This window comes from Callithrix jacchus, chromosome 9, assembly GCF_049354715.1.
Source record: "Callithrix jacchus isolate 240 chromosome 9, calJac240_pri, whole genome shotgun sequence".
In the NCBI taxonomy this organism is placed as follows: domain Eukaryota; kingdom Metazoa; phylum Chordata; class Mammalia; order Primates; family Cebidae; genus Callithrix; species Callithrix jacchus.
In genome coordinates, this window is record NC_133510.1 from 135,373,149 (window position 1) to 135,386,997 (window position 13,849).

Genomic DNA, 13,849 nt, shown 5'->3' on the forward strand with positions numbered 1-13,849 from the left:
AGTGCCATCTGTGTAGATGAGGCCTGGGGGTGGGGTGGGGACAGGCAAGCCATGAGGCCTGGGGGTGAGGTGGGGGCAGCTGTGCTGTCTGCATAGAGCAGTTTCTATCAGCCTTTCCATCTGTGTTGCTTTTCTGAGTTTCCGCGTGTGCTTCCGGATGCCTTCCTATGGCTGCAGGCACTCCCCCGTCTGCTTAGTTCCCCTAAAGAGAGGAATAGGCTTCTTAGGACCCACTGGTTTAGGGGACCCGCTGTGTGTGACGTCTGGTGATCACCCAGGACTCTCCCCTCCTCCTCCTATGCCCAGGGTGTCTCATCTGTGACTGAGTCTCCTCTTTCATGCTGCTCCTTGTTAGCAGAGAAGTGATGTCTTTGAACTGCCTGAGTAGAAAGGAGCTTTCTGAGCTGCTTTTTGTGAAAAGGCAAGTTTTCTGCCAGGCGGGCCTGGCTTCACCTAAATCATTCCTTTTGCCTCCCCTACCTGTCGCCTCGGTGCTCTGCTGGCATTTTAGAACAGCCCAAAGGCTCAGCTGCCCCTTTAGTCAGCTACCAGGTCCTCCCCTGGCATTCCTTCCATGCAGGCTGGGGTCTGAACTGAGGGCGGCCTGGAGTCTCCATCCTCGTGACTCCAGTGAGTAGGCTGTGGCCGTGCCCGCGTCTTCCTGGCGGTCGGTAATGTGTCAGTGTTCACTTCCAAACCAAACATGGGACCGGAAGAATTCAGTGTATCCACCCAGTCCGTGGTTTTGGTAAGAGGTTTATAGAGGCGAGCAGCCATCAATCACCACATACAACCTAAGAACATTTTCATCATCCCCAAAACAAACTGCACCCCCACCAGTCAGCATGTCCCCACCCCCTACATCCCCCACGCCCCCATCCCCTGCTTCCCTGCCCCCCTTACATGTCTGGCTGTGCCTGCCCAGGACACTCCCCAGCGGGAGCCTTCCTTCCCCTTCTGAGTGTTGCCTCCGGGTTCAGCCACGTGGTGCCCGTGCTTCGGGGGTGGCCGAAGAGCTCAGCAGGGCAACTTCCTTGACGCGCGTCCAACCAGCTTTGGGATTCAGCACAGGCTCCCCGGTGCCGAGGGCGCCCCCGTTCTCATCCCTTTTGCTGCGGACGGGATGGAGGCGGGAAGTGCGGGCTGTTGTTCCTTAGTTTTTATACTGGAAGCTCCCAGGACTGGGACTGGCCCAGAAGCCTCCTGGTACCCGGGCACCAGGGGCCGCAGCAGCTTGCTGGAGAGCTCGCGTCGCTGCAACTCAGGTGCCCCAGCTTCAGCCAGCACCCGGAGAAGCCTCACTGGCCGACCGCAGCTGGCCCCACTCCAGCACGCACAGGAGTGCCGTGCGCAGCCTGCATGGAAGCTGGCCTGGCGTGCGAATGCTGCGCTTCCATCCCCGTGAAGTGTGCGCATGTTGGCGTGAGGTTTCTCGTCTGAGTCCCCAGAGCATCCATCCTGCTTGCGGACTTCCTGTCTCCTGGCCTGTGGCTGTGGGAGAAGCGAGTGTATCGCACGGTGAGCCTCAGTCTCAAGAATGTTTTCACACCGTCATTCACTGACGCGGGTATCTCCAGGCGGAAAAAGCACCACAGTTCACTCGTATTTTTGCAGCTTAACATAATCACATAAAACTTTCAAAACAAAGCCTCCTCACGGACAGTGGTCAGTGCCTCCAGGGCACGGTTCCCACCATGTTCGCAGTGAGAACCTTTCATGCCGAGTTTACACCTGGGCGGGGACTGGGTGCCGACCACTCAGCTGACTTCTTTGGTCTGTGACGATGGATGTTTTATGGGCAGCGTCCCCTCCCTGGGGTCTGCGTGACACGGGCCTGGGCAAGCGTTGACCCACATTTCTCAGCGTTTGTTCCAAATCAGGGTGGCCTGTGGGCTCCCGCCCACATGTGAGCGAGGGATTCTAGTGACCTTTCCAAGGGAAGATGGTAGATACGCTCGTGTTGCTTTAAGAACTGAAATTTTATCATTAACTCACGGTTAATCCCCCCCACTCTTAGCCAAACACAACAGGTGCCCCGCCCTGTTTCGGAGTGCTCTGAGTGCTTTTCAGTTTTCTAAGGCTCCACTCCCAGTGGCGATCCTGACCTGAGGCCAAAACTTCGGTGGCTTCCCACTATGAAAGTGACAGCCCCTACGCCTCCGGTCTGAGCTGGTGCCTGAGCTCTGAGCCCAGCTGCCTGGCACGGAGGACACTTGGGAGGAAGGCCATGTCCACTGGCTGCTTCCTCAGGAGCCTGGGGGAGTCCTGTCTTCACACACAGCATCCGGTTGTCAGGACTGCACTGGGAGAGAGTAAGGGCGGTGGGCGTTCGGCCCCTCGGCCTCCGAGACGCAGCCTAGGCCGCCTTCTGCTTGCGCTCTTCCTGTGGAGCAATGGGGAGGCTCAGCCCGCACACTCCTTCCCCTCATGCCGCGGGGCCCTGAGGACAGGAAGCCCCGTGCGCTCAGAAGCCCGGCCCTGGCCCCGCCGGAAGCCCTTCCTGGGCTGTGTCTCCACCACGTCCTCAGGCCAGAGGCTGGAGAACAACTTGTGTGACCCTCTGTTCCCTTCTTGTTTTCCCGTTTGTTCCTCCTCTCTCCACCTCTGCAAACGGCCTCCCCAGAGGGTCTTGTGCGGGGCCCCGCGGCCCTTACCTTGACAGACTCCTCCAGCTGGGACAGCGCCTCCTCGTACCTGGACACCAGCGGCCGCAGCAGCTTGCCAGGTAGCTCATGCCGCTGCAATGCAGGCGCCCCAGCTTCAGCCAGCATCCGGAGGAATCTCCTCTCCTGGAAGGAAGCAAACGGGTGGAAAGGGGCTCTTGGGCCAACCCCTCGTCACCCACAAGCAGCAGAAACACTCAAGACCCCCATGGCCTCACCTGCACTTTCAGGAGGAGTGTGAAGGCCTGTCCGGTTTTCCCAGCTCGGGCCGTCCTCCCGACCCTGGAAGCAAACACGGCTGTCTCCAGACGGGCCCGGGCCTTCCAGGGTCTGACCAGCGATGGCCTCTCTGCACGCCAACCCCACCCCAAACCAGGCAGATGGTCCCACACAGGATGCCCAGGAGCTCACAAAGCCCCAGGCCCCCCAGTCGCCACGCTCACCGGTGCACATAGGTTCTCAGGTACTGGGGGGCGTCGTAGTTCACCACCAGCTCCACGCCCTGCACGTCGATGCCCCGGGCAGTGGCGTCCGTGCTGATGAGCCTGCCGGGACACGAGCACTGTGGCCCCCTGCACCCACCCCACAGAGGCCTTGCCCCTGCCCAGGGACTCACAGCTGGATCTTCCCCTGTTCAAACTGCTTCAGGATCGCCCTCCTCTGGCCAGGCCCGTAGCGCGAGGAGAACTCAGCCACATCCACACCCCCAAAAGCTTGCACCAGCAGGAAGAGCCTAGGCAGAGAAAAGGCTGGAGCCTAGGGGTGCTGGGACCAGGCCGCCTCTGCTGCCCCCAGCCCAGCAGGGCCTCACCTGTGGGAGTTCTCTCGGGAGTTAGTGAAGCAAAGAACCCTCGAGAAGCCCATCTCCAGGACCAGGTGCAGGATGACCAGCGGCTTAGAGCTGAGGCTGCAGGGCACGTAGTGGTGCTGCAGGGATGGCAGGGGGTGGGGGTTGGGGTGGGGTTGGGGTGGGGGTTAGGGTTGAGGTGGAGGTTGGGGTGGGGTTGAGGTGGGGGTTGGGGTGGGGTTGAGGTGGGGGTTGGGGTGGGGGTTGGGGCCCCAGGCTCCCAGCGCAAACCTCTGCCCTGTCTGCATCCTACTCACTGTGAGCCCAACAGGGAAGGCATACTTCCCTGATTCCCTGTCCCCGCCTGTCTCTTCCGGGCCCCTATGTGCCAGCCCTGTGGAGAAAAGCCGGGGCTGGTGGAGGCCTAGCTGCTGCAGCTTTTCGGGGTTCTGGGTCAGAGTGGCTGAGAAGAGCAGCTTCTGCAGGGGCATCTGGGGACAGCAAGTGCTGGAAGAAAAGGGCGTGTTGCTGGCACTCTGCCAGTGGCCGTCCCGAGACCCCCAGGAATGGGATTCCTCATGCCATGTGGACCAGGAGCAAAATGGGTCTGGCTCACGTGACAGAATGACATGGTTCTGACATGGAACTCGAGCCAGCCTTGTCTCCGGGTGCTGAGAACGGCGAGCTGTGCGCAGAGGCCTCTGCTAGGGGAAGCCAGCACCTGGGCATGCTGCCAGTACCTGGCGGCTGTCACAGCCTGGGCCTGCCTTCGCTGGAGCAGGGCACAGGGGTCTGCAGGGTCCTCGCTCTGGAAGGCGGCCGCCACCACCCGTGGCAGCCAGGACTGATGCATGCTGTCAATCATACGGTCTGCCTCGTCAATGATCTGCAGGGAGGCAGGGAGCCCAGGACTGGGTGGCATGGCCCTGACCTCAAAGCCCAGGCCCAGGGGCAGGGGACCTACCAGGAACCGGAGCTGCTGGAGGCTGAATCCCGGGGTCTGGTCTATGTGATCCACCAGGCGGCCGGGAGTGGCCACCACAATGTCAGCCAAGCAGCGGTACCCGTCAGCTCTACAGAACGGAGAGTGGCTTGAGAGAAGGCAGCTTTCTCCAGGGATCTGGACAGCAAGATGTGGCCTCGCCCACAGCCTCGACCCCACCCACGGGAAGGGGCGGATGGCAGCTCCTCCTCCTCACAGGAGCAGTCCCCCCTCTGCTCCTGTGGTTCCTCAGGGCACATGCAGGGCTGAGCACGGCCCCCACTGAAAAACACACATCCTGACACAACCTACGTTTTCTGCACAAGGCTCTCCTGCTCCTTGGCCACAGACTTCTGTCCTGTAACCAGGGACACTCTCAGAGGTGTGGCGTCTGTGTAGATGTTGAAGACTCTGCTCACCTGCAGGAGGAGTTTGGAGTCACTGGCCTGGAGATAGAGAGTGTCCCCCCACTTCAGCAAAAAGGACTCCAGATCTAGCCTTGGTAACCCAGGGGCTGATCCCTGCACACTCAGCAGGAAAACTGAGGCCGGTGGTGCTACGCTCCAGGTCTAGGGTCCCTGTACCTGCTGGGCCAGCTCCTTGGTGGGCAGCACAACCAGGGCACGGACATGGCACACCACCCTTGACAGCAGGGCCTACAGGGAAAAGGCATGCCCACCTCAGCAAAGCTGTTCCCTGCCCTCTGCACATCTGCTGCAGAGAAAGGGGACCCCCACGCAGACCTGAGGGAAGGAACGCCTGCATCAGCAAGGCTGTTCCCTGCCCTCTGCACACCTGCTGCAGAGGAAGAGGACCCCCACACAGACCTGTACCACAGGGATGACGAAGGCCAGCGTCTTCCCACTGCCTGTTGGAGCAGAAACACAGAGGTCGCTAGGCCGGTAGCCGCCTCTGCCCACCAGGAACCCGCAGGCCGCACTCTCCAGGAGAGCGGGAATCACAGCTGCCTGCACTGGACAAGGAAGGTGAGAGAGAAGTTGTGTATTCGCCTGGGCCTGCCGCCTCCCTGCCTGTGGCCTCTGCGCTGGGCTGCTCTGCTGGAGGCTGGGAATCACTCCCTAGAGGCTGGCATCAGAGCCCGGAACAGCACCAGCCTCAGGAGACACAAGTGGGAACCGTGAGTTGAGGGTGCTGAGACCACACTTGGCACCGCCGTGGCCACGAAGCCTCGTGTGAGTGCGCAGGGAGGTGCCCCCTCATTTGCCTGCCCGGGGCTGGGGCACCTGGAAAGTAGGACGAGATGCCGTGTGCCCGTAGCTGCTTCTGCAGGTCAGGGTGGACCTCAGGGATGTCCTCAATAGGAACCAGGTCTTCGGTGACATTCTTTCTGACACAGCTGGGCTCAGCCAGCCACTTAGGCAGGAAAGGCTGGACCTGCCACCAAAAGCAGAGACTAGGTGAGTGCTTTGCAGGTTCTCAGGCGAAGCCCAGGGCGGAAGCAGCTGTGGGAGGGAGGCCAAGGAAGCGTCCTCTCGAGTCTCCAGCTCCTCAGCCCCAAGAGACGCTTTCCATGCAGCCTTCAGAGAAATTGAACAGCAAGAGCTGATGCCACCCCCGAAAATACTCAGCCAGCAGCCTCCTATCAACCCACCTGCCCGCACCCAGGAAGCCCTGTGACCTGGCGCTCACCTGCCCCAGCCATGCCAGTGTCCCTGCCTCAAGACCTCTGCCTGGCACCCCCAAACCCCAACCTTGAGCTGGCTTCAAATTTTGGCTTCCAGCTCAAAGAGAACCTCTTCGGCCCTCCCTAAAGTGCCCAAGCACTCCGCCGAACCTCTCTCTCTCCACCTGCCTCCCAGGTATCTCTACCGAAAACCACCTGCGCTAAGCTAAGCAAAAACAGCTGCCGCGGGTTTGCGGAACAGCCTCTGACTTGCTCCTGAGGCGGTGAGCGCACAGCAGGAGACCCCTCAGGTTCGCGAAGGCACATCCTACAGGAAAGCTGGCGTGTGCGGCGGGAGAACAGAGCAGCAGCGGAAGCGGGAGCCCCGTACGTGCAGGATCCAGACCCCTAGGGGAGGAAACTCAGGCTCGGCAGCGAGGCTGTGACCCGGCGACACCTGCTCAACGAAGCCTCCCTGGGCGGCCGCCGCCGCTCACCTTCGGCGCCTTCCTCCTCCCGAATCCACCGAGCACCAGGCCGGGAGCCAGGGGTCCGGCCGCCTCCTCCGGGACCCGTCCGTCTGGAGCCGCCTTGGCGCGGGGGCTGCGCTCCCCCGGCGCCTCCTCGCTGCTTTCAGCCCGGCAGACACCTGCTGGGCAGCGCGTCAGCACCGGGTCGCTGGCGCCTCGGAGGGAACCCGCTCGCCCCGCGCGCCGCGGCCCAGCTGCGCCCGCGTCCTGGCCGTCCGCCTTCCACCGCTTTCCCCGAGGCGCCTCCGGGCTTTCCGACTCCGCGCCGTTCACCCGCCGCCGCCGCCGGGGCCGCCGTCGCTTCCTGCTTGCCGCTTCGGTCGGTGCAGCCGCCTCGGTCGGCGCGGGCTCCCGCTGCTGCTGCCGCTCGCGGGCCCGGCTCTGCAGCCGCTCGAGCAGCGTGCGGGCCCGACCTTGCGCCCCGACCTCCGCCCCCTCCGCCCCCGCATCTGCCGCCGTCTCGGGACCCGGGTACCGCGCGACGTAGAACAACGCCATGGCCAGCCGCACGCCCGGGACTCCGGCTCGGCGCGCGGTGATGACGTCGGCGGCACGCCTGGGACTCGGGCTCGGCGCGCAAAGGTGGGGTGTGGTATGGCGCGTAGAGATGACGCAGGACTCTGCGCGCGGCGGCGACGCCACTGGAGCGCCGGCGGCTGGGCGTCCACGTTTTTCTGTACTGGGGGCGTCATGGAGCGGGAGCCGGGCGCCGCGGGCGCTCGCCGGGCGCTGGGCCGCCGGCTGGAGGCGGTGCTGGCGAGCCGCAGTGAGGCCAACGCCGTTTTCGACATCCTGGCGGTGCTGCAAGTGGGTCCCGCGGCGTCGCAGGGCTGGGGTCGTGGCCCCGGAGCGGGACTTGAATGGGGTGCTGCTGCTGCAGGGCCCTGGGAGGTTCAGAGACGGCGTTCGAGGGTCAGGGTGGGAGGCGCTTGGGTCACGGGCCGGGGATGACGGGGTTGGCGTCCCGAGGGGAAGGGGAGCAGGAGTGGGGGCGGCCTAGGCGGGGGCGAAGGTGACAGTTCCCGGCTGGGCACCCTGCCGCCACCTCTCCTGCAGTCTGAGGACCACGAGGAGATCCAGGAAGCAGTCCGCACGTGCAGCCGTCTTTTTGGGGCATTGCTAGAGCGGGGAGAGCTGTTTGTGGGCCAGCTGCCCTCTGAGGAGATGGTCATGATAGGTAACCACTGGAGGGCCCCAGGGCTGCTCTTCCTCTTTCTGTGGGTCGGAGGGAGGCTTTGTCACCGTGGGATGAGCGTCCCCAACCCTAGTACAGGCTGTGCAGGCCGGTGGGAGGACACACCAAACCCACCGTGGAGGATGGGCAGTGCCGTTGGGGAGGGGTGACATGGGTGCTCTGCAGCTGGGTGTAGATGAATGCGTGTGTTTTGCACCCCTTTGTAATTTGATGTTGATTAATGCTGATACTGCCACTTAAAATCGGAGCTTTGGGGTCCGTTCAGGGGGACATCAGGTCTCGGAGTAAAGTGGGGGGTGGGGATCCTGCCCCTAGCAGCTTGGCTGGGGCAGTCCTTGGGTAGGAGCTGCTCTTCCTGTTTGCAGGGTTCAGGGCGTGTGCTAGTCCCAGCGCAGGTCTGGGGGCCGCAGTGACCTGTGGAGGGTGAGAAGACAGTGGGAGGGTGGGGCCAGGCCTGGGACCTTGGGCTGGGCCTGGGCTGGCGTGTGTGGGCCTCATGGGGGCTGACCAGCCTAACTCTGTCTGCAGGGTCCAGGGGAGCCATGCGCAAGTACAAGGTGTGGATGAGACACCGCTATCATAGTTGCTGCAGTCGCCTGGGGGAGCTCCTGGGGCACCCCTCTTTTCAGGTCAAGGTGGGTCTTTGGGATCACTGGGCTGGCCTCATCCTTGTCCATTTCTTGCACCCCCTGCCCAGGCTACCCACGGAGCAGAGGTCTGGGGCTCCCACAGTTGTCCAGGAAAAGCTGCCTCCTTTCTTTGACCACTGTTCCGGTGGGCAGCCTCGTGTGTCTCCCGTTCATGGGAGTTCAGTTTGGTTCAGAAGCATGGCTGTCGAGTCCCATGCTGGATACTGAAGGGGAGGAGTCAGAGCCTGTCTTCGCCTCCAGTGGCATCGGCGGGGATCTGTGTGTTTGCGGAGAGCACACGCCAGGCCTCGTGCCAGTCTAGGCTGCAGATGTGTTTGCTTAGCCCACACTGTGGTCTGTGGCCACGGGAATGAGTTACGAGCTTTCTCAGAAGCTGTACTGAGAAATAACTCATGTACAGTTAGCATCTGTTACTGTGTTCACAGAGGTGTGCACAGGTCACCACCATCCAGAACGTTGTCATTGCCCAGAAGGAAATCCTGTACCTGTTATCACTCCCATGTCCCACCCATTCCATGCCCAGCCCTGGGCAAACACTAATCTCATTTCTGCATCAGTGGGTTTGCTTTCTCTAGATGCTCCTCATGAGGGGGTCACAGGATGTGTGGCTCCTTCCGCTTGACACTGTGCTGGTGTCACATGCCTGTGTTTTCACAGCGGTTCCCGAGGGTTACGGTGGTATTGCCATGACACAGGTGACCAGAGACCAGCCTGGTGGCTCATAAAGCAGACCTGGCCTGTGTGCCCTTCCCCGGCCAGAGTCTGTCTTTCACTCAGGATCTTGTCCCCACGTCATGGGTGGGACATGGAAGCCTAGAGTGGCATCTGGCAGTGTGTGGAGCAAGAGAAGGCCGGGCCCCCCTTTTCTCAGGGCTGGACCTGGGTGTGAGGGCCTCCTTGACTGGGCTGAGCTCTGGGCACATCCGTGGGTGAGGGTATCACAGTCACTCTGCACTGCCCCCTTCCCAGGAGCTGGCCCTGGGCACACTCATGAAGTTTGTGCAGCTGGAAGGAGTGCACCCGCTGGAGAAGCCCAAGTGGGAAGGCAATTACCTGTTCCCCCAAGACCTCTTCAAGGTGAGGGCCTTGTGGGAGTCCCAGAGGACCTGGCTGGCCAGAGCCCAGGATGGCCCTGTTGTGGGGGCGGGGCCTGCTGCGCTGAGCTGGGACCCTCCTGCGGCTCCTGCGCGTGGGGGTGCCTCTCCTGTCCCACCTAGCCAGGAGTCTGGATGCGGGGCTTGGCGGGGTGGGGCCACCTGCTTGGCCCGTGCTGGCCTGTGCTGGGCCGGGCTCTTCACTGCTCCTTACTCCAGCTGGTGGTGGGAGGCCTGCTGTCTCCTGAGGAGGACCAAAGCCTGCTCCTGTCCCAGTTCCGGGAGTACTTGGACCATGATGACATCCGCTACCACACCATGCGGGCAGCCGTGGACACCGTGGCCCGGATCACTGGTCAGCACCCCGAGGTGAGCGGCCAGGTCCTATAGCTGCGTCATGCTGGTACCTTGAGGAGGCAGGGACCAGGGTGGCGTCCAGACACTCAGCCCCGGCTCCGCAGGTGCCCCTCACCTTCTGGAACAATGCCTTCACGCTGCTGTCCGCTGTGAGCCTGCCCCGCCGGGAGCCCACTGCCTCTAGCTTCTACGTAAAGCGCGCGGGTGAGTGTCCCGAGGGCTGGGGCGGACATGGCTGGGCCTTCGTCTGCTTCCCCTGCAGGTCAGGTGACACCTTGCTCTCGCTTTCTCTGCAGAGCTGTCGGACACCTGGAAGGTCGCTCACCTGAAGGTCAGTTGCCTCTGGAGGGCCAGGTACCCTCCAGAGGCTTGGGGGTGTGTGTGGGGTGTGTGTGGGGTGTGTGTGGGGTGTGTGTGAGGCCCTGAGGAGGCCCGATGCCAACTTCTTCACCTGAGAAAACCCCCAGGGCACAGGTGGCAGCTCAAAGGGCCGCCGGCTCACTCACAAAGCAGTGTGGGAGGGGCCTCCCTCAGGTCAGAGGCCTGTCACTTCTCGGGGTCTGGAGCCTCTGCTGCCACTTGTGGCCACTGCAGGCTGTGTGGCTGCAGCCCCCCTCTTGGCCCTCGTCTTCCGAGGCTGCTTTTCTGGCTGTTCTGAGACCCCAGCCTCGAGGGCCAGGCGCTCATGACTTGCACCTGGAGATAAGAGCGTCTGAGCCCGTGACAGGAAGGGGAAGGTGGGGTCAGAAAAGGGGACCAGACCTGTGCTAGATCTCAGGGCTGGGCTCTGGGGGACCCTGGAAGCTGCTTGGGCCCTGGGTCAGGGGTAGGGGCGGCGAGTGAGGCCTGGACCCCGTTGCAGGAGCACAGGAAGGCTTTCCAGGCCATGTGGCTCAACTTCCTGAAGCACAAGGTAGGCCGGGTGGTGGCGGGGCGGTGCCCTCTTGTCCCAAGGGGGGAGCCTCACCTGACCTGCGTGCCCTCCCCAGCTGCCCCTCAGCCTCTACAAGAAGGTGCTGGTGATCGTGCATGATGCCATCCTGCCCCAGCTGGCACAGCCAAGGCTCATGATTGACTTCCTCACCCGAGCCTGTGACCTGGGTGAGTGTGGGTACCTCACTCACGTTTGGGGGACAGCGCCTCCCCCACTCCCACCCCCGCAGCGCCTCCCCCGCATTCCCACCTCCTCAGCGCCTGCCCCTAACCCTAACCTAACCCTAACCCTAACCCACACCCACGGTGCCTCTACCCACCACTCCCCCACCTGGCATGTGGTCTCTAGCTTTGGGTCCATGAGGCAATGGGAGGGGACAGCAGGGGCAGGGGCCACACTCCACAGACTTACACTCAGCGTGGGCAGGAGGTGGGATAAAAGCAGGGTCACTTCGGCTCCAGCCTATGTCTGTCTGCAGGGGGTGCTCTCAGCCTCTTGGCCTTGAATGGGCTGTTTATCCTGATTCACAAGCACAACCTGTGAGTGTCGTGGGGGTGCAGGTCTTCCCAATCCACCAGCCCCGCTCCTCTGCCCCGTCCCACCCTGCCCCAGTAGTCCCCACTCTTCTCACTTCCGAATCTGCCAGCCCTGCTCCCCCGTTCCCTTCCTACCCGGCCCCTGGCCCCGCTCCCCTGTCCCCTTCCCACCCAGCCCCAGCCCCAGCCCTGCTCCCCACGTCCCCTTCCCTCCATCCCCACGTCCCCTTCCCTCCGTCCCCTTCCCTCCCGGCCACAGCCCCGTGGTTCCGGCCGCTCCATCCGCTGCTCCTCCCCACCTGCAGGGAGTACCCCGACTTCTACCGGAAGCTATACGGCCTCCTGGATCCCTCCGTCTTTCACGTCAAGTACCGAGCCCGCTTCTTCCACCTGGCTGACCTCTTCCTGTCATCCTCGTGAGTCCTGGGGCACCTGGCTCTGCCTGGCTCTGTGATACAGCTGGGAGGGTGCTGGGGGCTCACAGTCCCGGCCCTGCCTCACCACCACTGCCCTGCCAGCCACCTCCCTGCCTACCTGGTGGCCGCCTTCGCCAAGCGCCTGGCCCGCCTGGCTCTGACGGCTCCCCCCGAGGCCCTGCTCATGGTCCTGCCCTTCATCTGCAACCTGCTGTGCCGGCACCCCGCCTGCCGCGTCCTGGTGCACCGCCCACACGGGCCTGGTGAGTTGGGGCTCTCGGAGGCTGGGTCGGAGTGGGGGTGGGGGTGCTGGCGCCCTGGGGAGGTGGATGGCAGACGAGGGCCCGAATCTCATTCCTAGAGTTGGATGCTGACCCCTACGATGCCAGAGAGGAGGACCCGGCCCAGAGCCGGGCCCTGGAGAGCTCCCTGTGGGAGCTACAGGTGAGGGCGCTGCACCAGGCTCCTGGGCCCTCAGAAAGCCCAGCTCCCCTCCCCATGCCACCTCCCGCATAGCCTCACGCTGTGTCCCCACCCATGGTGCTTGGCATGCCCCCTACCCACTCTGGGTGGCAGCATAGGAGGCCGTGTCTGGGGGCACAGGGCAGGGGCCCAGGGAAGCTGTTCCTTGACGGCCTTGCTGCCCCAGGCCCTCCAACGCCACTACCACCCTGAGGTGTCCAAAGCCGCCAGTGTCATCAACCAGGCCCTGTCGGTGCCCGAGGTCAGCATCGCGCCGCTGCTGGAGCTCACGGCCTATGAGGTGTGGGGGCGTGGCCTGGTGGGAGGGGCTGGGGCCAGGGTGGGAGGGGGCCGGGGCCAGGGTGGGAGGGCCTGGGCATGGGGTGCTGAGCTGAGATGCGGGGCTGGGCTTGGGGTGGGAGGGCCTGGGCCTGGGGTGCTGAGCTGAGGTGCAGGGCTGGGGCTGGGGTGGGAGGGGCCGGGACCAGGTGGGAGGGCCTGGGCCTGGGGTGCTGAGCTGAGGCTCCGGGCTGGGGCTGGGGTGGGAGGGGCCGGGACCAGGTGGGAGGGCCTGGGCCTGGGGTGCTGAGCTGAGGCTCCGGGCTGGGGCTGGGGTGGGAGGGGCCGGGACCAGGTGGGAGGGCCTGGGCCTGGGGTGCTGAGCTGAGGCTCCGGGCTGGGGCTGGGGTGGGAGGGGCCGGGACCAGGTGGGAGGGCCTGGGCCAGGGTTGCTGAACTGAGGCACGGGGCTGGGGCCTGGATAAGAGGGGCTGGGGCTGGGGTGGGAGGGCCTGGACACAGGGTGATGAGCTGAGGTGGAAGGGCCTGGGCTGTAGGGCGCCGAGCCGAGACTGAGAGCCACCATCCTTTGCAGATCTTTGAGCGGGACCTGAAGAAGAAAGGGCGGGAGCCAGTGCCCCTGGAGTATCTTCCAGCCCAGGGGCTGCTGGGACGGCCGGGCGATATCTGTGCCCAGCACTTCACGCTCAGCTGACCCTGCCCACCTGTGAATAAATGGTTTTACAGGAGAGCGGCTCGGAGTGTGGGCCGGGTGGCTCGATGCCTCTGTGGGGCCGAGGGCCTCATATCTGCCTGGGCCCACCTGGCACACTGCACGTTGGGTCCCTGCCTCCCCCACGGCCTGGGAGGTGACGGTGGGGAACCTGAGGTGTGGTCTCTCCCGGGGGCTCTGGGCCACCAGTGTCTCAGGTCACTGGCCTGCCCCCCACCCTGGGCCCTAGTGATCTTCCTGGTGCAGAGGTTACGCTCCGGACACCAGGAGGGAGCTGGGCGGTTCTCTGCCTGGGTCAGTTATGGTGGCCAGTGTGTGTGGTGACATATCTGGGTGTGGGGTGTGTGGGAGTGAATGGGGGTGTTGGCATGACTAGGGGATTGGTGTGAGTGAGAGCGTTGGTGTGAGTGGGGGTGTTGGCATGAGTGGGGGTGTTGGTGTGAATAGGGGGTGTTGGGAGTAGTGTAGGGCTGAGGGCCCCACAGGGTCGTGGGGTGAGCCTTATGCTGTGCTGAGGTGCAGGATCTGAGAAATAGAGACAGAAGTACAAGAAAAACAGAGCTGGGCTTGGGGGGCCACGCCACCTATGAGCAGAGTCAGGTGAGGC

At 63.5% G+C, this 13,849-nt stretch overlaps 2 protein-coding genes across 5 annotated transcripts; one reads left to right on the forward strand and one right to left on the reverse strand.

Moving 5' to 3' along the window:
• Positions 1-59: 59 nt before the first annotated feature.
• DDX51 (DEAD-box helicase 51) lies at positions 60-7,120 on the reverse strand. Of its 4 annotated transcripts, XR_013522225.1 has the most exons (15): positions 6,554-7,120; positions 5,677-5,827; positions 5,260-5,405; positions 5,017-5,088; positions 4,745-4,851; positions 4,415-4,523; positions 4,191-4,336; positions 3,768-3,957; positions 3,475-3,590; positions 3,280-3,396; positions 3,107-3,208; positions 2,882-2,945; positions 2,655-2,789; positions 904-2,383; positions 741-794 (listed from the first exon to the last, which is right to left on the reverse strand). XR_013522225.1 is itself a non-coding variant. In XM_035258263.3 (14 exons), exons 1-14 carry the CDS (start codon positions 7,082-7,084, stop codon positions 194-196), a joined length of 1,995 nt encoding a protein of 664 aa, XP_035114154.3. In that variant the 5' UTR covers positions 7,085-7,120; the 3' UTR covers positions 60-193. The 4 variants fall into 4 exon arrangements, 3 of the variants coding, with proteins under 3 accessions (XP_035114154.3, XP_054095131.2, XP_035114153.3); XM_035258263.3 differs by lacking the exons at positions 741-794; positions 904-2,383 and adding an exon at positions 60-202; XM_054239156.2 differs by having other exon boundaries at positions 741-2,383.
• Positions 7,121-7,220: 100 nt separating this feature from the next.
• On the forward strand, positions 7,221-13,258 carry NOC4L (nucleolar complex associated 4 homolog). Its single transcript, XM_035258264.3, has 15 exons — positions 7,221-7,393; positions 7,643-7,763; positions 8,310-8,416; positions 9,401-9,508; positions 9,745-9,894; positions 9,987-10,086; positions 10,179-10,213; positions 10,745-10,795; positions 10,872-10,983; positions 11,295-11,355; positions 11,658-11,768; positions 11,871-12,031; positions 12,130-12,212; positions 12,418-12,531; positions 13,105-13,258. Exons 1-15 carry the CDS (start codon positions 7,277-7,279, stop codon positions 13,222-13,224), a joined length of 1,551 nt encoding a protein of 516 aa, XP_035114155.3. The 5' UTR covers positions 7,221-7,276; the 3' UTR covers positions 13,225-13,258.
• Positions 13,259-13,849: the final 591 nt, after the last annotated feature.